General features: G+C 35.9%; 2 protein-coding genes and 1 long non-coding RNA gene across 3 annotated transcripts; 2 read left to right on the top strand and 1 right to left on the bottom strand.

The window, feature by feature from the left end:
• The first annotated feature begins 3752 nt into the window (after positions 1-3752).
• LOC132118247 (uncharacterized) lies at positions 3753-4705 on the top strand. The gene is made up of 2 exons (XR_009425883.1): positions 3753-3994; positions 4440-4705. It is a non-coding gene; the product is annotated as an uncharacterized LOC132118247 (long non-coding RNA).
• Positions 4706-6760: 2055 nt separating this feature from the next.
• Positions 6761-11283, bottom strand: atp6ap1b (ATPase H+ transporting accessory protein 1b). The gene is made up of 10 exons (XM_059527925.1): positions 11117-11283; positions 10770-10896; positions 9605-9679; positions 9311-9504; positions 8776-8807; positions 8537-8622; positions 8080-8324; positions 7951-8001; positions 7324-7561; positions 6761-7224 (listed from the first exon to the last, which is right to left on the bottom strand). The coding sequence occupies exons 1-10, from the start codon at positions 11239-11241 to the stop codon at positions 7015-7017; spliced, it is 1383 nt and encodes a 460-aa protein (XP_059383908.1). The 5' UTR covers positions 11242-11283; the 3' UTR covers positions 6761-7014.
• Positions 11284-12174: 891 nt separating this feature from the next.
• Positions 12175-19601, top strand: gdi1 (GDP dissociation inhibitor 1). Its single transcript, XM_059527927.1, has 11 exons — positions 12175-12498; positions 13818-13925; positions 14153-14252; positions 14416-14550; positions 14655-14853; positions 15478-15609; positions 15689-15788; positions 16036-16207; positions 16480-16624; positions 16880-16934; positions 17457-19601. Exons 1-11 carry the CDS (start codon positions 12454-12456, stop codon positions 17607-17609), a joined length of 1344 nt encoding a protein of 447 aa, XP_059383910.1. The 5' UTR covers positions 12175-12453; the 3' UTR covers positions 17610-19601.
• The last annotated feature ends 100 nt before the right edge of the window (positions 19602-19701 follow it).

The following is a 19701-nucleotide window of genomic DNA, read 5'->3' as shown; positions in this document are numbered from 1 at the left end:
TTTATTTGCAGCTACATGGGCAAAAGCAACTATTGGTGTAGTTGTTGTGGGTAAGTCAGAGTCTGCATAATTCACCTGATATTCTACATGTCCTATACCTTCTTTTTATTAAATACAATCAAAAAGTCACTTGTTAAGTTGTTGCAGTGTTGGGCTTTAAAGGGGACATCAGATGCCCATTTTCCACAAGTTGGTATGATTCTTTAGGGTCTTAATGAAAAGTGTATAACATACTTTGGTTAAAATTTCACAATGCTAATGTAAAATGACACCCTTTTTTACCATTTTTAAAAACAGCTCCGTTCACATGGACCCATTTTGGTGCATGCCCCCCTTCTCTTCCATGGCAAGATGAGCCGTTATCTAGACTGTTAATTTATATAAATGAATAATATTTTTATTAATATTACATTTAATTTGCTTCGTTTTATTTTGTGAAACAACGCCCCTTAGTTGCTATAAATTCACTGCAAACCACGGCTTATGGGACTTATTGCTTTAGTTTAGGGAGTATTCACACCTGTCTTATTTCTTTCGATTGAAACAAACTTTGGATCATTTCCCCCTTTGGTGTGGATCTTTTTGCCTGGTGCGCACCGAACCGAGACCCAGCTGAAGAGGTGGTCTCGGTTCGGTTCCAGACGAACTCTGGTACGGTTCGTTTTCAAGGTGTGAATACGATCCGACCCAGTTGCGGAAAGCACTGCACCTTTTGAGTTAACAGGCTCCCGTAGTTGCCTTATCAGTGTTCACTACAACACTTTCTGAAGGCCTCTGTGGCCTTCTTCAGGGCAAATTCAAAATGGCATTCTGGTTAAATATTGAAAATGTGACTTGTCTTATCTGAAGTAACTTGTAATTGCTCTCTGTCAGGTGTTTCCTGTGCAAATGAGCACCTGTGCTTCTAGGTCATGTGACCACATGCAGATATATAGCATGGAGTCTACAAACTGCCATTTTGAATTTTCCCTGAAGAAGGCCACAGAGGCCAAAACATGTTGGCATGTTTTTAATGGATAGCCAAGTTTAAATAAAGGCTTTTAAACTTATATTCCATGTGAGTGCCTCAGAACTACTGTTTATTTGGGAAAGACGTAACTTTGCCTGAATTAATATGCAGCCATGAATGAGCGCATGTTGGAAATAAAAGAACTGAATTTAATTCTCTCTCTCTGTTGTCTGTTCTCATCGTTAGTCTCGTGAAGTCGGAGTCCCGCAGATAATAAAGACGTAACTTTGCGTGAGTTGAATAATACAGCCAAGAATAAGCACGTTTGGAAAAAAGGGCTGAATTTAATTCTCTCTCTGTTGTAAATTCCTCATGAAGCCGCTTTCATTTTGCTGTTGACTCAGTGTATTGTGGTTGATGCTCAGGAAATGCTCTAGCACGGACACCGCATGTAGCTTTTAACAAGATTCACTTGTTTAAAACACCTTAAATTGTATTAACAATTACTATATAACCATTATTTTGCTAATAAACATCTAAATAAATACAACTCTATAGAAATTATGTATTATCGCCGCCAGCGATCACAGTTTCGGTATAGTTCTGTGTAACTGCACAGATAAACCACGCTGTCTGCAGGCATTTCATAATCTAAAAGGACAAAACATTATTCATAATTTTGATATAACATTCCAGTTGAGAAATTCAATAAAATGCTATGTTTTGTTTGTTATATTCCAATATTCCAGAGAATATTATTCAGTGAATTAGCATTATCCAGTGAATTATTCTTGACTCTGTAGCTATTATACGGCTTATAAACCTACTATGACGGTAGTTTAAAATGAAGTTGATATGACTCTTGTCCTTGTCTCCATTTGAAAACATTAGACTTCTAATTTTTTTTTTTTTTAAGCTTATTGTGAATATTAGTGTTGTTGATGATGCTTTTTATAAATAAGTCATGGGGGAAGTTGTGGCCTAGTGGTTAGAGAGTTTGACCCCTAACCCTAAGGTTGTGGGTTTGAGTCTCGTGCCGGCAGTACCACGACTTGAGTGCCCTTGAGCAAGGCACTGGACCCCCAACTGCTCCCCGGGCGCCGCAACATAAATGGCTGCCCACAGCTCCGGGTTCGTTTTCACAAAAAAACAAAGTTAAAACGTTAAAACAAAGTTTGGAAAAAAAAATTTCTTCAAAAAATCTAATCAATCAGCTCATCTTTTATAATACAAAATGCAAAATATGATTTATATTTTTCCTTTTTGATAATGACTGTTTTCTGGAAAATAAGTCTCACCTGATTATCACGCTGGGCTAAAATAGAATTGAGACAAAAAAAAGTATAATAAACGTGTTTCAGGTCCCTTCACTCAAAATTTAGCAAGAATGCCTTGTGATAAAAACAACACTAACAAAATCACAGAAAATGAATTCATTTTTGGCAAATCCCCGTCAACGGTCACACAGTATTGGTTTTGTATTATTTGTAAAATATTAAAGAAAATTATTTTTGTTGTACTTTCATGTAGGGTTCTGATGTTACTTGAATAAAAATTTGATCCCTTTTTTTATTAATCGAGGTAAATCATTTTTAATGCAATTCCTTTTTGTTTAGGGATTGTGGTTGCCCTGTCGAGCGTGGTCTATTTCATGTATTTCAAGAAACGGTAAGTTATCTGCACTGTCACAGTTGCTTCTTATGTGTTTTCTAGGCTCTTGTTCTCACCCTGTAATTAATACTTTTTATTCAGTGGTTGCAAAACATTTTTATAAGGTTTGGGTGAAATGTCCACACATTTTTCATGGGAAATGGAGATGCCTCTGAGGTTTATGATTAATATACCAGCTGTTTATCATACACATGCTGACTTTTGGATTTCAGCTCAAAGCTGCAAAGGTGGTGACTATTCCCTGGTATAGAACTAGACTACTCATAAATCTTCAGAGAACGCCATCTTGCAAAGAAACTTCTGCCCCCATGAAGCATTGCAAATGACATAATTGAATCAGTGTCCCTCCAACCACCCCTCTGAAGCTGTGATCCTATTCACAGTGCCCTGGCTGTGAATACTGTATATAGATCTTCACTTTTCAAAATCAGTTCTTTTCACCATCAAGTGATTGGAACGTACCTTAAAAGTACTTATACTACCAGATATATGCATATTTCTGAATATTTTGCAGTTAAATGTGTTTTAATAATCAGTTGTATCATTTTTTTAAGCATGTCATTCACATTGCTTCATGGGCATTCTGTATTCTGATTTTTTGCTTTTAATCAGAATATATAATGTTGAGATTCATCTTGGTTGTGTATTTGATTATTTAAGAAATGTTTAAAGGTGCTGTATGTAGGATTGACACCGAGTGGTTAAACTAGGTATTGCTAGGTATTATTGTAATATAGGTATAGTCCAAATTCAAAATATTGGAGAGGGTTTTTTTCACCCAGCGTGCCGAAATACAATTGAGTAAACTGGCGTTAGGCGTGATTCACAAACCAAAACAAACACTAACATTCCGGGCCCATTTTCAAAGGAGAATAACTGACTGTAGCATTGTTTTTCGAATAAACAAGTATGTCAACTTGGTTTGTTTTTTAAATATCTGCAAACATAATATGCTATTTTTATGCTTTAGAAGAGTCAAAGTCTTACATACAGCACCTTTAAATCCTTTTCAGCAGAGAATGCTGACAGTGTACTGTCGCTTTTTTTGAGCAGGTGATTAAATATAAATACAGTAATGTATCAAACCACAAACTGCTTCATTGTACATAAAAATTCCTGAAAAATCTTTGCAACTCTTTCTTCTGATCGTCTATATGGGAAGCGGTTTGCTGTTTTGTTTGTTTCCCTGGTGGAGGTGTTTTCGATGTTTAGAGTGGGGTGAGGTCTTGTAAATGTGTGCTGGGTTGAGGTTTAATATACCCAGCTATTAGTCAATGCACATGCTGATCTTTACCGGCCTTTTGGATTGCAGCTCAGAACATGAAAAGGTTGAAAAAGAGGAGGATCAATCATTATAACTCCCTCACATTCTTGGTAAGGACCATGGGAACTATGTAGCTTTCTCTAAGACAAAAAGTTATCTACTTCCTCCTTGAAATGTCACAAAAGAGTTTCTGAACACAGGACAGGCATTTTGACATTTAAATATGTCCGGTCAGATTTCTGATGTCAGAAGCCCATCAATCCAAAAATATACGAATTTCAGAACAAGTCAGTTAATACTTAAGGTCTGTGTAGGATTTTTGAGTTTTGAAGGGTCTTCCTTATCATGCGTTTAACATCCATACATGCATATGCATATTGTCATTTATTCATCAACCACCCTGAGTGCCAAGACACTTGGCTTATTCTTTCTTCTAGCTAAATGGGTTTTGCCAAGTTTCATAGCTTTAAATATAGAATATTATCATTTATATAATTCTCAATGTCATGCATTTTTCTGTTACTTTTTGCGAATAACTTTATTCTCTAATTACAGGTCTCCATGAAGCTGTCCTTGATGAAATCCAAGGAAAGAATCCTGCAAATATATATATAATTTATATCTGCACTTCCCAGAATGCAGCAAGAGGCAAACAGATTTCCCTCAACAAATTCCTCCATAATCACACCCAATGTTGCTTTAAAAAGACAAGCTTAATTTGGAATAACTCCCTTTTTGCAGTCTCTTACTTATTTTTCCCCATTCTATCCTATAAAACAAGTCTGTCTTCACATAATTAAGGTTAATTTCACTTTTATAAAGTGTATGCTTGTCATTTCTAAATTTTTAACACTGTTAATACAGTGATCACTTTTTTCTTAATAATGTTGCTGTTCCTTTGCTGAGAACATCTTAGTATTCATGACAGAAAATGCACTGAATGTCCCTTGCCTCACTGATTTAGGCGATGAATACATTATGGCTACATTTAGCATGAATATTTTATGTAAAAAGTCTGATCAAATTTGAATGTCTGGTTTTGTAACTATTTCATAGTTTTTAGGAATCCACATTGTGCAAACAAAACCAAAGGTTGTACAATGCTTAAGGCTTTTTCATTTTGCTTGGGGTTACTTTTCATTGGGATAAAACGTGTATATTAACCTTCCAGTAGATATACTTCTGTTAAATCCTGCTGAAGTACTTGGAGTGCTTTTTCATTCTGAAGTTTTTGTTAAGGGTTACTTTCTAATTACATCAGAAATGCTTTGCTGTTGGTCTTGGATTACAGACTTAAAGATTTACAGAGCTAATGAAGAAAAGACAATTCTGTAAACTTGTCATCTCTGTGATGTTACTTCATTTACTTTTGTCTGTTTTATTAATATTTACAGATTTTTTCCAAAGTATTTAAGCCCAAATACCTAGAGGCCTAATTGCTTTTTGTTATTGGGCATTTAATTTTAATAATTTATACTAACTTGCTCTCGCCAAATTGTAGTCATGTAAAATCGTCTAGTTCAGCTAATATTTCAGCCATTTTTGGTAAATTGGTCAAATAGTAATTTTATTTTAACAGCTACATTTTTCCCCAAATGAGTGTTTTTTTCTTTTTTTTTTTTTGTCTCAGCTTGCAATTTCAAAGATGTATCATATTGTTTTATTGTAACAATTAGGTGTCGTTTGTAATGGTTTTGAACCACTACTTTTTTTTGTGCCTTTTTATACACAAGGAATGCACTGGCATGGCTCTGTGATGGTGCCAATTCTGAAAATCAGCAAAGTTGATCTGCAAATATAAATCCTCCTCTTGTAATTCTGTATCTCCACAATATAAACCGAACACTTTGGTTCTAAACTGATTAATGTTTCCATTTGTTCCTTTTATTTTTGTTTTTAGATATTTTCAGACTTAATGGGATAGTTCAACCAAAAATGAAAATTGTCATTTACTCACCCTCATGATAAAATAATTAAAATAAGTCAAATTAGACTTTGTAATACCAGTAGCTCCATCGGTAGATACATTTCATAGTCAACCAGTACAGCTGATTTCTGTGTCAAAAGGCTGCCGATAAACCATGTTGCATTTCCTCTAAAAGCATTGTTACAAGGAGCAATCAGTTGATAAATTTAGTTGTAGTTTAATCGTTAGAAAAATTGATGTTCATAACATGATTGCAATGCACTACTCTGATTGGAAATCTAGTGACATGAACTGCTCATTTGAATCAGTCTATACAATGTATGTTTCATGACAATGCACAAAAAAAACACTGTAATTTTATTATTTTAATAAAACACTGCATTTTATCTATTGAAAACACAAACACTAGGTAGTTTTGGCACTTTTATTAGACTAATAACCAATAAATCATAATTTAGCACTTTTCATTCCCATGCAGTGCCTGGTCCATCTTAGGCACTTAAATTTTACATTTGGAATGATTAAATATGGGCAAGTTTTAAATTTGCCAAACTACCCAAACAAATGCAAATCCAGTACAATATGAGAAACAAGCCACCAGATTTATAAGACAAGATAAATAACAGTAGTCCAAAAAATAACACCACAAGATGTTCTAATGCAAAACATGAATGCATTCATAAGTCTGTCTAGTTTACCAGTAGACAAGAGAAACATGCATGTGCACTGAAATGTGTAGGTTCAATTTAATGCATTGGGTATCATGAACAACTTTTTGAAGCATTTATTAATCTAGACCAATGTTAAATTTACAAATATAAAATACATATTTTGATTGGTAACCCATGTTCCATATATATATATATGGATAAATATATATATATATATTTATATATTTATATATATATATAAAACATACATATTTCTACACATTTTATGTATAGAACCCTACTGTAAAGTATTAAAGAATTATAAATGTAATAAGGGAGAGATGAAAATTATTTCACTTTTTACAGGACATCAAAATAAATTTGAAAAATATGGTTTGCCTTTGAATATACATACTCCTAAAAACACTCAAATACTCATGCTAGATCGATAAATTCCTGATTACCAACCACATCAGTTTCCACATACATACAAATCAAGTATGTTTTTAAAATTTTGACAACATGACAAGTTTCTGGTTGTTTTTGGCTCAAATCACTCACTCTGAGGCACTGAAATCGCTGGGCCTTTTGGATCATCAAAGCGGTCCATGGTGCGAAGCTGCATGATCATGTGCAGGCCATAGGTAAGAATGAACACCATGAGCAGAGAGGTCAGCAGGCCCATCCAAATCCCTGGAGTGAAGAATCCTGCACAATCGCTGGCATACGAGAAGTCTTCACCAGTAACGTTGAAGCCTTGGATCTGTGGGAAACATGATACATCAATGTGGAGTTTTTGTGGTATACTGTATATGAGTCTCATTGAACACTACCAGTCCAAAACAGCGCACTGATACAGTACCTGAAAATCAGTGAAGGACAGCGTCCATAGGGTAGCATTGTCCGTAGCACTGTGGGGCACCAGCAGGGGGCTCTGAGCGCTGCTCACGCTCTGGCAATGGAAAGAATACTCTGCAGGAGAGTAGATCCCACTGCTGGCGTTAAAGATGGCCCTCTGCCCGTCATACTCCAGCTCCACCTGCTCCACCACTGACCAGTCACGAGCAGATACAGGAAAGAAGATCTTGCGCATAGAGAAGCTTTGGGGAAGTATCACAAATTAGGGTGTGACAATATAGTGTTACAATACAATAATACAACAATACAGATCATTAGGCCAAAGCTTTTAACTTTTAGCAGTAAATATGGTAAAATCAAAAATCACACAACTGAGCTTCCATGTTTATTAATAATTAGTAATAAAAAACATTAAATATATTTTACTTTTTTTTTAAATGTATTTAGACAGGCACAGTGTGCAAGTATATGTGCTTAACATAATTGTGTGTGGGGGAGGGGGGTTATGTCACCTATTACAAATACATGTTAAAATTACATTTTTTCTTCATTTCTAACAATTGCAGTAAATCCTTTTCTTCACAATCACAAATAATATATATGAATGAAGGATTGTGTGTTTAATACTCACATAAGCCGGAGGGATCGCAAACTCAGAACATTTTGGTAATTAAGGACAAGTCTGAAAAACAAAATATTTGATACTTTCATGGAAAAATATGGAAATGTATACTAGATTCTGCTTTGTTGTGATTCTGACCTTGACAGTGTATTATTGCACACAGAACCAGCCGTGACGTCAGCAGAACCATTAAAAATGTTTCTTGCCAGATCAACCTGGTTCCCAGAGTAAGTAGCGAGGAGAGTGTCGGCCCACAGCAGGATACAGGGCTTCCCCTCTGTGCTTTTGACCACAAGTGGGGGTTTCACAGGTGACTCTGATGGTGCCTGAAGTAGAGATCGACCCACAGAATGTCCTGCCATTACTGGGGTGTCCTCAATGACCTACAAAAGAAGGAAAAATTACAAAATATATTTTTGTTCAGAGTTTCTTTCATCAAAGCTGTTGTGAATTTTATCGTCTCAAATAAAAAGGAACATAATGTGAAAGAACAAAATTGCAGTACATACAAATTTTGTCCTTGTGATTTTCCTTATTTGGATAAAAGCATTGTGAAATGCAATCATGTAAATGTAAGGAAAAGGTGAGGACTTACTCTAGAAGGCTTCAGGCCGGTGTATACAGCAGTGTAAGGCACATCCTGAGATTTGAACATGTCGAGGACCTCGCCAATGATCGCATCTAATCAGAAAAGAAATCTTACATCCTATACTAGAATACAACAATACTTACAAACACATGGCAACAAGTTAGAAAGAATCAAGCAATAAAAAGCAATACACAATCATTATGGTATAATCATTATCAAACCTGATAAAAAAGGCAACTACTCACCATTTTTCAAAAGCAATTCCTTTGTCCGATCCCTGACATTCAAACAAAGGAAACACTGTTTTATTTTTGCATTATTTATATACTATTGTAGTATTCTATACTATAATATAAATATATTAAATTAAAAATTTAAATAAATTAAATGTAAAATTAATTAATTTTTTTATTTAATTTTATTTAATATATATATTTCAATAATAATGTTAAAATGTTAACTTGATATTTCAAATCAAGCTGAAATAAAAAAAAAAAATCTTTTCAGCTTTATTTGAAATATCAAGTTAACATTTTAACATTGTTATTGAAATTCAGAGTGCCTTGCAAAAGCATTCAGACATTAATCAATTCCTTAATTTTACCTTAAAAAAAAAAAAAAAAAAAAAAAAAAAGCTCTGAAACAAAAAATGTATCACTTTGGCATGACTGCTGAAACAGCTGAAAATGCTATATTTTAGTTTCTGTGTTGCAGAAAGTTACTCAGATGAAAAGAATCTGAATCCTTTTTTGTTATAAATAATATTACAGAACATCTTACCCAGCAGTGTAAGGGAGATGGACTGCCAGCAGTGAAGGTTGTTGGGTGTTCAGCTTGATTTCCTTCAGGGTGCTGGGGTCGATGTGGACTGCTGGGATGCCCAGCTCTCCCTGGAGGAGTTCCAGGATGGAATGAGATGCAGACCAGTCCAGGGCTGGCAACACCAGAGGACTGGAGGATGTCTGAAGGGCTGACTTGAATACCGAGACAGAAATGTTGATGAGAATGTTGAGAGAAATCTAGTTGTGCTATCCCTCCAGAATAAAAATAAACAAACAAACAGAGCACACCTACCTCTACATTCAAAAAGGCACTGTCTTGCTTGTTCCCAAACACTCCACCGTACATAGTGAAGTCTTCCATACTGAGCTATAAAGTGGGGAGAGCAGGCAAAAAGTCGGTTACATTAGTATCACTGAGATACTATTTGTTTTTTAATACCATTTTGAATGAACCGTTTTTATTTTTATATTTTCTGTTTCCATTTTAAGTTTATTTAAAAAGTTTTCATATTTACTTAAGTCTTTTTATTTTAGTTATTTTAGACCATTTTATTTTAGTTTCATTTACATTTATTTTTCTTTCAAGCAGCAATTTTTGTTTTTATTATTGATCAGATCAGTTAATTGTAATAACCCTAGTTGTTGCATAATGTATATCTGTTATTTTTGTATTATTTTGATACCATTATACTATTTATTAATATTTATTAATATTTTGAATTATATGTTATATTGGTATTTTAAGTTTTCAATTCAATTTTAATACTTACAATTTAGAAATGCTACCATGGCAACTAACTGACATAAGATTTTTCTCTCATTTATTTTAGTTTGGTTTTATTTCAGTCGCTGATGGTTTATATGGTTTCAGTTTTTTTAACAACAACACAACACATACATTTTTAATATCTATCAATCACACTGGTCAAAATGTATCACATCTCTGATGTTTAATAATGCAATAAAGCAAAAGAAATCCTCTTATATCAGTCAGATGGTCAAAATTGTACAAGGGTAATGAAATCTTGGTATGCCCAAGGGAAGATGGATGGGGAAGTAAGACTGTGGCTCAAAGTCACACTATACTGACAAGTCCAGTCACTATGATAGTAACAATATCAGTGTGGAGGAAGAAACTACTTCACTAATAGTTCCACATTGTAAAACAAATTCCTACTACACTGATCCCATTGTTAAGCTTTTCAGTAATGTCAGAAATTAACAAAGGAGAATGTGTGAAACTGATTTTAAAGGGAATTCTTACCTTTATGATGACATTTTTCCAGCATACACCACTTTGTTCATCATTTCAAACTATTTACATCGTAATATAACTAGAAAATATTGTTTTATAAGACTAATTACATGTCTAAAATGCTAAATAGCAGATAAAAACACAAGAATGCATTGCGGGGGCATTGTTTTACCAAGCATTTTAAACATATGGGGCATTTTACCTTATCCTGTAGAAAGAGCAGCACATTGTGTGGAGCTATAGACAAGGCAGATTTCAGATAAGACGCCAGCTGTCCACCAGACACTGTCTGACCAGCTGTTGGTTGAGCCAGATGTGGCATTTTGGACCTGTGTTGACAAAGATATCATTCAGCTTGCGACTCCCCTCAACAGAACCAGGCTGCCTTGAAAAATTGTCCCCTGTAATGAACCTCTACCAAACGCTTTTGAATGTCACTGTTCGCTGATTTGGCTACCTGAACATATATAAGAAGAGCCCAGCAGTGTTCTGGAGTTACTATAGAAGTGAATCAGAAAACAATATTCAAGATACAAACGTGTGACGTACCCATCGCTGGTCCACATGAGCAGAGGCGCTTGAGCATAACAGCTATAAATCGAGCAGATAAATAATAAAACCGAGGTGAAGGCCATTGTTGAGAGACTACTGCGACGCATTCCTACTTCCGTCATTCTGCAGGAGAATCACGTGAATGGCAGACCGCTGGTGATCACGTGACTGTTTTTTTTCCTTCAATCATGTGATTCTCTTCTGACTCGATTCGTTCACGTCCTCTGAGCAGTGCACACTGCGCATGCGCGACAGGCAGCGTCGCAACGCCGAACATCATAGGAATAAACTACATTTGCATTACTTGCTAGGCCTAGGCCAGCAAGAAAAATAACATCCAGCCTCTGTAAATCATCCTCAATTTAAGACGCCATAGTGAATGAAGATCTATCTATCTCTATGTCTGTCTGTCTCTCTTCAGAAACGCTGCCGTTACACTTTGTAAAATAAAGTGTTAACATAGTGAGGTTGAAGTTCATTACCTTTAAAACATTAAATCATAACAGTTCAGCCCAAAATAACTTTGCCTTGTAAGACCACATAGATATGCTTCTTAACACTCAATGTAAAGTTAGCATTTGTTTCTAAACAACTGGAATTGATTAAGATGACGCTGTAATTTCCGGACCACTTTATTGCGCTTAAATATTAACAGACAGTCTCTATCATATGATCGCATTTTAAATCAAGCTTATTTTCATTACTGACAGATAACATATTATTAGCAGTATGTTGATATATATATGTGGAAAAATTCGTTTGCAGAACTCTAAAACGGATATTATCTTAATCATCACCACGTTAATTCACGCATTATGGCTTCATCATCCACGGTGTTGTCGGCGGAGGGATATCTGGGACTGGGACTGCGCCCTGTGCCATTCAGCTGGAAGATGGGGAAATGAATAAGTGCCACCGAGCGCAGTTAATTGTATTCAGTTTTTGTATTCATTGTATTCAACATTTCCCAGGGTGTGGGCGTTGATATTTTTTTACTGCATTTATATTTACGGCTTAATTATAACTCCTTGTTAATGAAATTCTTAGCAATATTGATCTTCTCGGTTAAGGGAGTTGCACTATATTATTTCGCGAATGTCTCCGCACCGCTGGAGCTCGTGCTGTGGTCAGGGCCATCTTTGGTCGTTCTCGCCGGTCGCACCACAGTCAGTGATCAATTGTGATACGTGTCAAATTATTTGAGCGATAATTGTTTCCAAAGAGGTCGTTTTGCCGCTAATAGGACAACAGACTCGTTCTGCATAAACATTTCGTTGCATCAACACCGTTTTACTGAAATTTGGCTAAAGACGGGAGATACACTGTAATACAACATGGACGAGGAATATGATGTTATCGTATTGGGCACCGGACTCACAGTGAGTAGCGCATTTGGGTCACTGATGACTCGCTCGCTTTGGAGACAGATTAAGATGTTGCCGAGGGATGCTCGGATGCTTAGAGATGTGGCTGTACGAATAGATGCTTTGCGTTAGACTGAACCCGATGGCCTATTGCTGACGCATCCTTTGGATCAGTATGCTGTGTCTATGTAGTGAGCCAGTATTTCTCGCAATTTCTGCATGAATACGAGTGCAATCCATCCCAAATCCAACTTCCCCCGAATTTCCAAAGCCTTTGAGGCTGCAAGGTTAAATTGACATGAAAGCGGTTATTAAAAAGTAATGAATGATTCTTCTCACAGAGTCTGGTTCTAAGGAGTGGCATCAGGTATCCCATTCGCTCGGGCGTCGAAATAGGGGAAATATATGTATTCATTGAGGATATTTCGCCTTTTGTGGTTTGCCAACGTAAAAGCTGTATTGTAGCCTACTTAAGTGATGTTAGGTCACTGTCTGTCTGTAATTCTGGTATTAGTGAGTATTTATTTTTGTTATTGTTATAATTCTAAAGAGCTCTCTTTTACAAACGTGGGAGCTAGACATTTGTTACATGCGTGCAAAAAACAGTATTGTTAATAATAATAATAATAATAACATAAAAAAGGGGGTTTTATCAAACGTTTCCTCTATTTTCCTCTTGGAGGATAGTGGCTGGGCTGCGGCTCATAATGTGGGCTGGGCGTAGCGATGTTCGATTCGTGAAGGAATTGTTCTTGTGAGTCGGTTCTTTTCAGTGAATCGATCTGAGAGGTTCTTCGGTCGTTGACTCATTAATAGCCGAATAGTAGACATTTTATAAATACCTCCAGGAAATGTAGTTACGACTTAATTATATGGAAGTTTTAAAACAAAAACATTTGGATGTAGAACTCTTAGCTATAACATGTAAACTAATTAAAGTATTGCTTAATGTAGCCTAACTAAATTATATTTAGGTTCTAAATTATTACTGTCTTATGTCATGGCTGCAACAAACGTAATTGGAACACACAAAATTCCAATAAACAGATGTTAATCAACCTCCAAAACATTTAATAGGCCACGCTAGGATGACAGAATGAGGTAGGCGAATCAAATAATTCGTTTTCAAAGCGCTCCATTAACTGTTCAAAAGAACCGATTCGCGGAAATGAATCGCACTTTCCGTCATAGTTGGGTGGGGTGACTCGCATCCATCCCAATGTTTAACACGGAAGTCAAGGCAATGGATAGATACCCGATGCCATGTCAACAGATGATAAAAAAAAGTATATCCAAGACTGATTATTTCAACTAAATGATGTTTATTTGTGTAGGAATGTATTCTCTCTGGGATCATGTCTGTGAATGGGAAGAAAGTTTTGCATATGGACAGAAATCCATACTACGGAGGTGAAAGTTCCTCCATCACACCCCTTGAGGAGGTGAGGATGCTTCACATGTACCACTGTCACTACTCCAATCTCATGTCTGCTTGATATTGCACATGTTTACTATAACTGTATAACTGCCAGAATAAATATTGCTATTTGTAGCCATGTATTTTAACACATTAATGTTTTATTTGACTATTAATGTTTATATAAATACATTTTTTTAATGAAAATAAACATTTACACATGCACTCACATTTTACATGCTTTTCTCTCAGCTCTATAAGAGATTTGGGATTTCAGACAGCCCCCCAGAGTCAATGGGCCGGGGAAGAGACTGGAATGTGGATCTTATTCCTAAATTTTTAATGGCCAATGGTAAAAACTTAAGTAACATGATAGTTGGTGTGATAATACTGCTCAAAACATGTTTTTGGATTAGATTGCTGTCCTTAAAGTCATGCAAGTCTGTAATTTTGTTTAGAATATTTAGAATGATAATAATGTTCCACTGCATTTTGTCATTGTTTTCTTCCTTAAGGTCAGTTAGTTAAGATGCTTCTATACACGGAAGTGACCAGATATCTTGACTTCAAAGTGGTTGAGGGAAGCTTCGTGTATAAAGGAGGGAAAATCTACAAAGTGCCCTCTACTGAGACAGAGGCACTGGCTTCAAGTACGTCCAGCTAGTGTTTTATTGTCTCTAGGACTAAGTCAGGAATGATTGTTTTCGATAAAATTACAGATTCATTTAGTTGCCCCTTGACATGTGTTGCTTAGACCTAATGGGAATGTTTGAGAAGAGACGTTTCCGCAAGTTCCTAGTTTTCGTGGCCAACTTTGATGAGAACGACCCGAAGACTTTCGAAGGCGTCGATCCCAAACTCACAACGATGGGAGACGTGTACAAGAAGTTTGACCTAGGTCAGGACGTGGTCGACTTCACGGGACATGCCCTGGCCCTCTACAGGACAGATGAGTAAGTGTTGCTCGTGTTACAAAACCCCAAGTGTCTTATCATTGCTCTCATCTTTAAACTTACAATTTAAGACAAGTCACTATAGGAAAAAAACATTGTGTTACATGTTTATTTTATTACATTTATTTATATGCATCTGTATATTTCAATTACAGTTTTTTTTCTCAGAATGAGTTTTACATAATTTTTCACTTCAATAGCACTTAAATTCATCTAACTTTTAGATTGTATTCCTGTCCATATACTGATGATTTTTACAGGAGGGTTTGTTTATATGTCATTATAAAGATATATTTCTGGCTGCTGACAGTATTTTCTAATTTATGGAATAATAAAAATGGATGTCTTATAGATATTCAGGTGTCAACAAAATGAAACTGTATCCAATGTTGTGGAAATGTATGCAAATCAGTGCATATTTAATCAGATAATGCCTCATTTGCATATTCAAACTCGACACCTTAGAAATCTTGTAGAACAAAACGATTGTCGTTATACACTGTCATTAATCAACTGAGGAAGTACTCCGATGTCTATAAGATGTCTATTCACATGTGCTGTCTTGCTTTTCACATGCTTTTTCATTGGTGGTAAATGGACTAAAGTGAATTGAATTCCTCCTAGTTACCTTGAGCAGCCGTGTCTGGAGACCATCAATAGGATCAAGCTCTACAGTGAGTCTCTGGCACGCTACGGGAAGAGCCCATACCTGTACCCTCTGTACGGACTGGGGGAGCTGCCTCAAGGGTTTGCTAGGTCAGCCAATCATCCTGGTAATCATGTGTTGAGCGTCATTGTGTTATAAATATGGTCCTTTTCCCTTGTGAACTTACAGGTTAAGTGCAATTTATGGAGGAACCTACATGCTGAACAAACCAGTGGATGAGATAGTGATGGAGGGAGGACACGTGGTGGGCGTGAAATCAGAGGGAGAGGTAAATCTTTAAGACAAGCAGTGTTTGCAGTGTGATGTAACTAAAAATAAGAATTAAATAGTAATAATTGATCTAAATTATTAACAATTAAACAGATATAGAATCTTCTTTGAGACAGAGTTGACATTTATATTTGGTTAATTTCAAGCAGCATGCATCATGAGAATAAACGTTTTTTTTTTTTTGGTTTTCATGCATAAGTTTATGCGTGAAGTCTGGCTTGCCTCAGTAATCCTGCTTTTTCCAGGTTGCCCGTTGCAAGCAGCTCATCTGCGACCCTAGCTACATCCCGGACCGCGTGCACAAAGTCGGCCAGGTGATCCGGGTCATCTGTGTCCTCAGCCATCCCATTAAAAACACTAATGATGCCAATTCCTGCCAGATCATCATCCCTCAGAACCAGGTTAACCGCAAATCAGGTGAGTGACAACATATCAACATTCGCAGGATAAACCGACACTAGTCTATTATTATGTATGTATATACATATATCTGTGGCTCAGTGCTCAAAAGGTTGTGGGTTCATACTGGTAAAAAAAAAAGATGTATATTATAAATTAAATTGTGTGCATCAGTACTCAGTGTGTAGTCATCACTAGAGGACGCTGCTTGCTTTCATTAAAAAAATGAGATAAGCTGCAAAAGAGTGTAAAGAAAAGTTAATGTAGAATTTATTCCTGTTTGCCTCTAGATATCTATGTTTGCATGATCTCCTACGCCCATAATGTGGCGGCTCAGGGGAAGTACATCGCTATTGCAAGCACCACTGTGGAAACCTCTGATCCTGAAGCTGAAATCGAACCTGCTCTGGAACTCCTGGAGCCCATTGACCAAAAGTCAGTTTACTCTCGGTTTTCTGCGTTCTATGACCTGTTTATTTGGCTCAGTTTTAGGGAAGAACTTTAATAATGTAAATACCAAGTAGCATGGTTCAGAAAGATAAAAAAAAATACACTCTTCCGACCACTCTCATACTTTTATCTTCAAAGCCACATGGCCAGCTAAATTCATGGACTACAGCTAAATGTATTAAACACACATATAGATCATACTACATGAATGCACATTTTTGTATTTTGTCATTTTTACAGGTTTGTGGCCATCAGTGACATGTATGAACCCACAGATGATGGTACAGAGAGCCAGGTCAGCTTCACACAGTCATTTAATATAATTTTTCTGCTATTGTAGTATTTATTATTATTATTTAGAATTACTTTTTATATCTTCAGTCAGTTTTATTTTAGTTTTAGCCATTTTATTTTGTGCTTTTTCTTTTTTTATTATAATTTTTTTATATTTATATTTATATATATATATATATATATATATTTTTTTTTCTCTCTTTTAGTAAAGTTTTGATTTAAGCTGAAATAATATTAAATATAAGTATTAACTTCAGTATACTTTATTCAGTCATTGAAAATTATTTTAATAGTTTAAATTTTTTAATCTTTCTACTCAGCTTTATTTTCGTTTCAGTTTTAGGTCTAATTTTAGTACTTTATCTTAGTACATCGTACATCTAACTATTTATATGGAATTTTATTTCAGCTTCTTTTCAATTAAACTATTTTAATAGTTTTAGTTAACAACAACTGGCTTCACAGTAATTTCTTTAAATAAGGCACGGCTGGGCAGTATATAAAAAAAACTTTTTTCTTTCAGGTTTTTGCATCGCGCTCCTACGATGCCACCACTCATTTTGAAACAACTTGTAACGACATCAAGGACATCTACAAGCGCATGACAGGCAGTGACTTCGACTTTGAGAACATGAAGCGTAAACAGAACGACGTCTTCGGCGAGGATGAGCAGTGAGGGGTGGAGGAGTGACGGAGGAGTGGAGAGGCAATGATCAGGTGGAGGGAGAGATGAGGCGGGCTGAACGGGATTTACCTGGCTGGGTTCAGAGGTCACGCAGAACAGAATCAACAACACTGTAAATCTCTTTCAGCCGACCTTATCTTTCCCAGAGTGCTCTTTGCTCATTGTCTCCACACACCTCCGGTGTCTCTGTTCGGATACTTACAGTTCAGCACACAGACACACAAATGCTCTATCGCTCACATTCCACAACTCTGCACTACAAACTGGGCTCACACCAACATGCTATTTAGATTCTTACACAAGCAGTATGTATCGTTTGCGCAAAATATCCTGTTGAAGTGAAGCGTGTCTTTGTTCTCTGAATATTGTCTTTGACTGAAGCCCATACATGTGAATGATTCCTTGAATATTGAAGGAGAATATTACATTAAAACGATTTCTCATCAACTTTCGTGAAGTACCCCCAACTGTCCTCAGACTGTTAGTTTAGCATACTGTCGTCACTTTGACATTTAACAGCTTCATGTGAACACTACAGCAGCTTTCCTATACTTTAGGAAAGGGTCACTGACAAACATATAGTAAGATCACTGTTAAACACTAGAGTTTGACACCTGGAAAAAGGATGTAATATAATATTTAAAACACAAAGTTGTACAAAAGTAAATCTGACTTCGCTAGATCCAGCAATCAAAACCTGAGCTGACAGTTTCACATCATTGCACTTCCTATTCACGATCTTTCCGCTCTTTTAACGCACTGGTCTTTTTTTTATTATTATTGTTAGATTTGTTTTTTTTTTACTAAATTGAATGAGATGTATAATATGCAGTATAGAAGCGAACTGTAAGCCATTAACTTAAATTACAGTCTTTGTGCTAACTCTTAAAAATGTTGTACGACCTCACAATTCCTGACCTTATTCTACATTCCTGCTGTCATTCATTTTGTTTGTAGTGAAAACGGATATGGACAGCTGTTATTGAATGAAAATGTGTGCAAAGTCGATCTCTTGGTCTGTTACTGGAAATGAGTCTTAATAAGAACGTGGAAGCAATTTTCACTCCCACAGCGGCAGAAGAAATCGATCATGTGAATTTAATGAGTATCAGATCCTTTGGTATTTGATAGTAGCCATATCCGTTGGTATTCTGGCTCTTGTAAACCAGGCTGACTCCAGTCTACTAAATACACATGCTCTAACTTTGAATTATGAACACTACGCCTCTCTGTGTACTGTAAAGATTCTTACTGCATCATGCAATCATTGTGCATCTTTGATTTCGGTTTTATCTGTGATTGACACATGTAGTCTCTGCATTTTCTCTTGGCTGTTAGAAACCACAAGACGACAAACTTTGTATTGAACAATGACTGGTCGTTTTCACAATTACTTATATCTCTAACCATGCTTGTCTTTGTTTTCAAATGATTTGAATTGGCATCAATAGTTAGTCTGGAGCAGGTGATAATGGTGTGCTGTTTGAAGTTCGAAGTGTAGAATATACAAGCATTCTCATGTTTTCCATACCTTTGCTGAGAAAAAGCCTTTGACTGTAGTCACTCCCCCCCCCATTCATTTTTATGTAAAACGAGTGTGACATTTTCATTACATTCTTGAATTTTATTGGGCCAAAGTCACTTATGGCCTTATTGATTCACATAGAAACATACAGGTCTTGAACTCTTTTCCTTCCAGTGCACAAATTAGATTGTGAACTAATGAATCTGGAATCAAATAGAATTATGCTGCATTGCTATATTGGTTATGTTTTGCACCTCTCCAGCATATTGTTGCATATGTTTGGATTAACTGTTTTGTACTGTATTTATTTTCATTTTGTCTTTCATTTTCAATGTTGAAACAACTAAACATCTTTAAAAAAAAACTGACACAAAAACTCGACAATTTTAAATTTCATCTCGTGTTTGAGCAGTCTTGTGCAACAAAAACAAAAATAAATATGAATAAAATGAAACTCAGTCATTCTTTGGTTACGTTTGGTTATTTGCACTTGAAGAAACATCTCCTTTCCTAACAGGACAAAATAAAGCATTCAATATTAATTACTAATATACAATA

The sequence above is a fragment of the Carassius carassius genome, chromosome 37, assembly GCF_963082965.1.
Source record: "Carassius carassius chromosome 37, fCarCar2.1, whole genome shotgun sequence".
Lineage (NCBI taxonomy): Eukaryota > Metazoa > Chordata > Actinopteri > Cypriniformes > Cyprinidae > Carassius > Carassius carassius.
The sequence above is the reverse complement of the archived record's forward strand: the minus strand, read 5'-3'. Positions and strand labels throughout refer to the sequence as shown.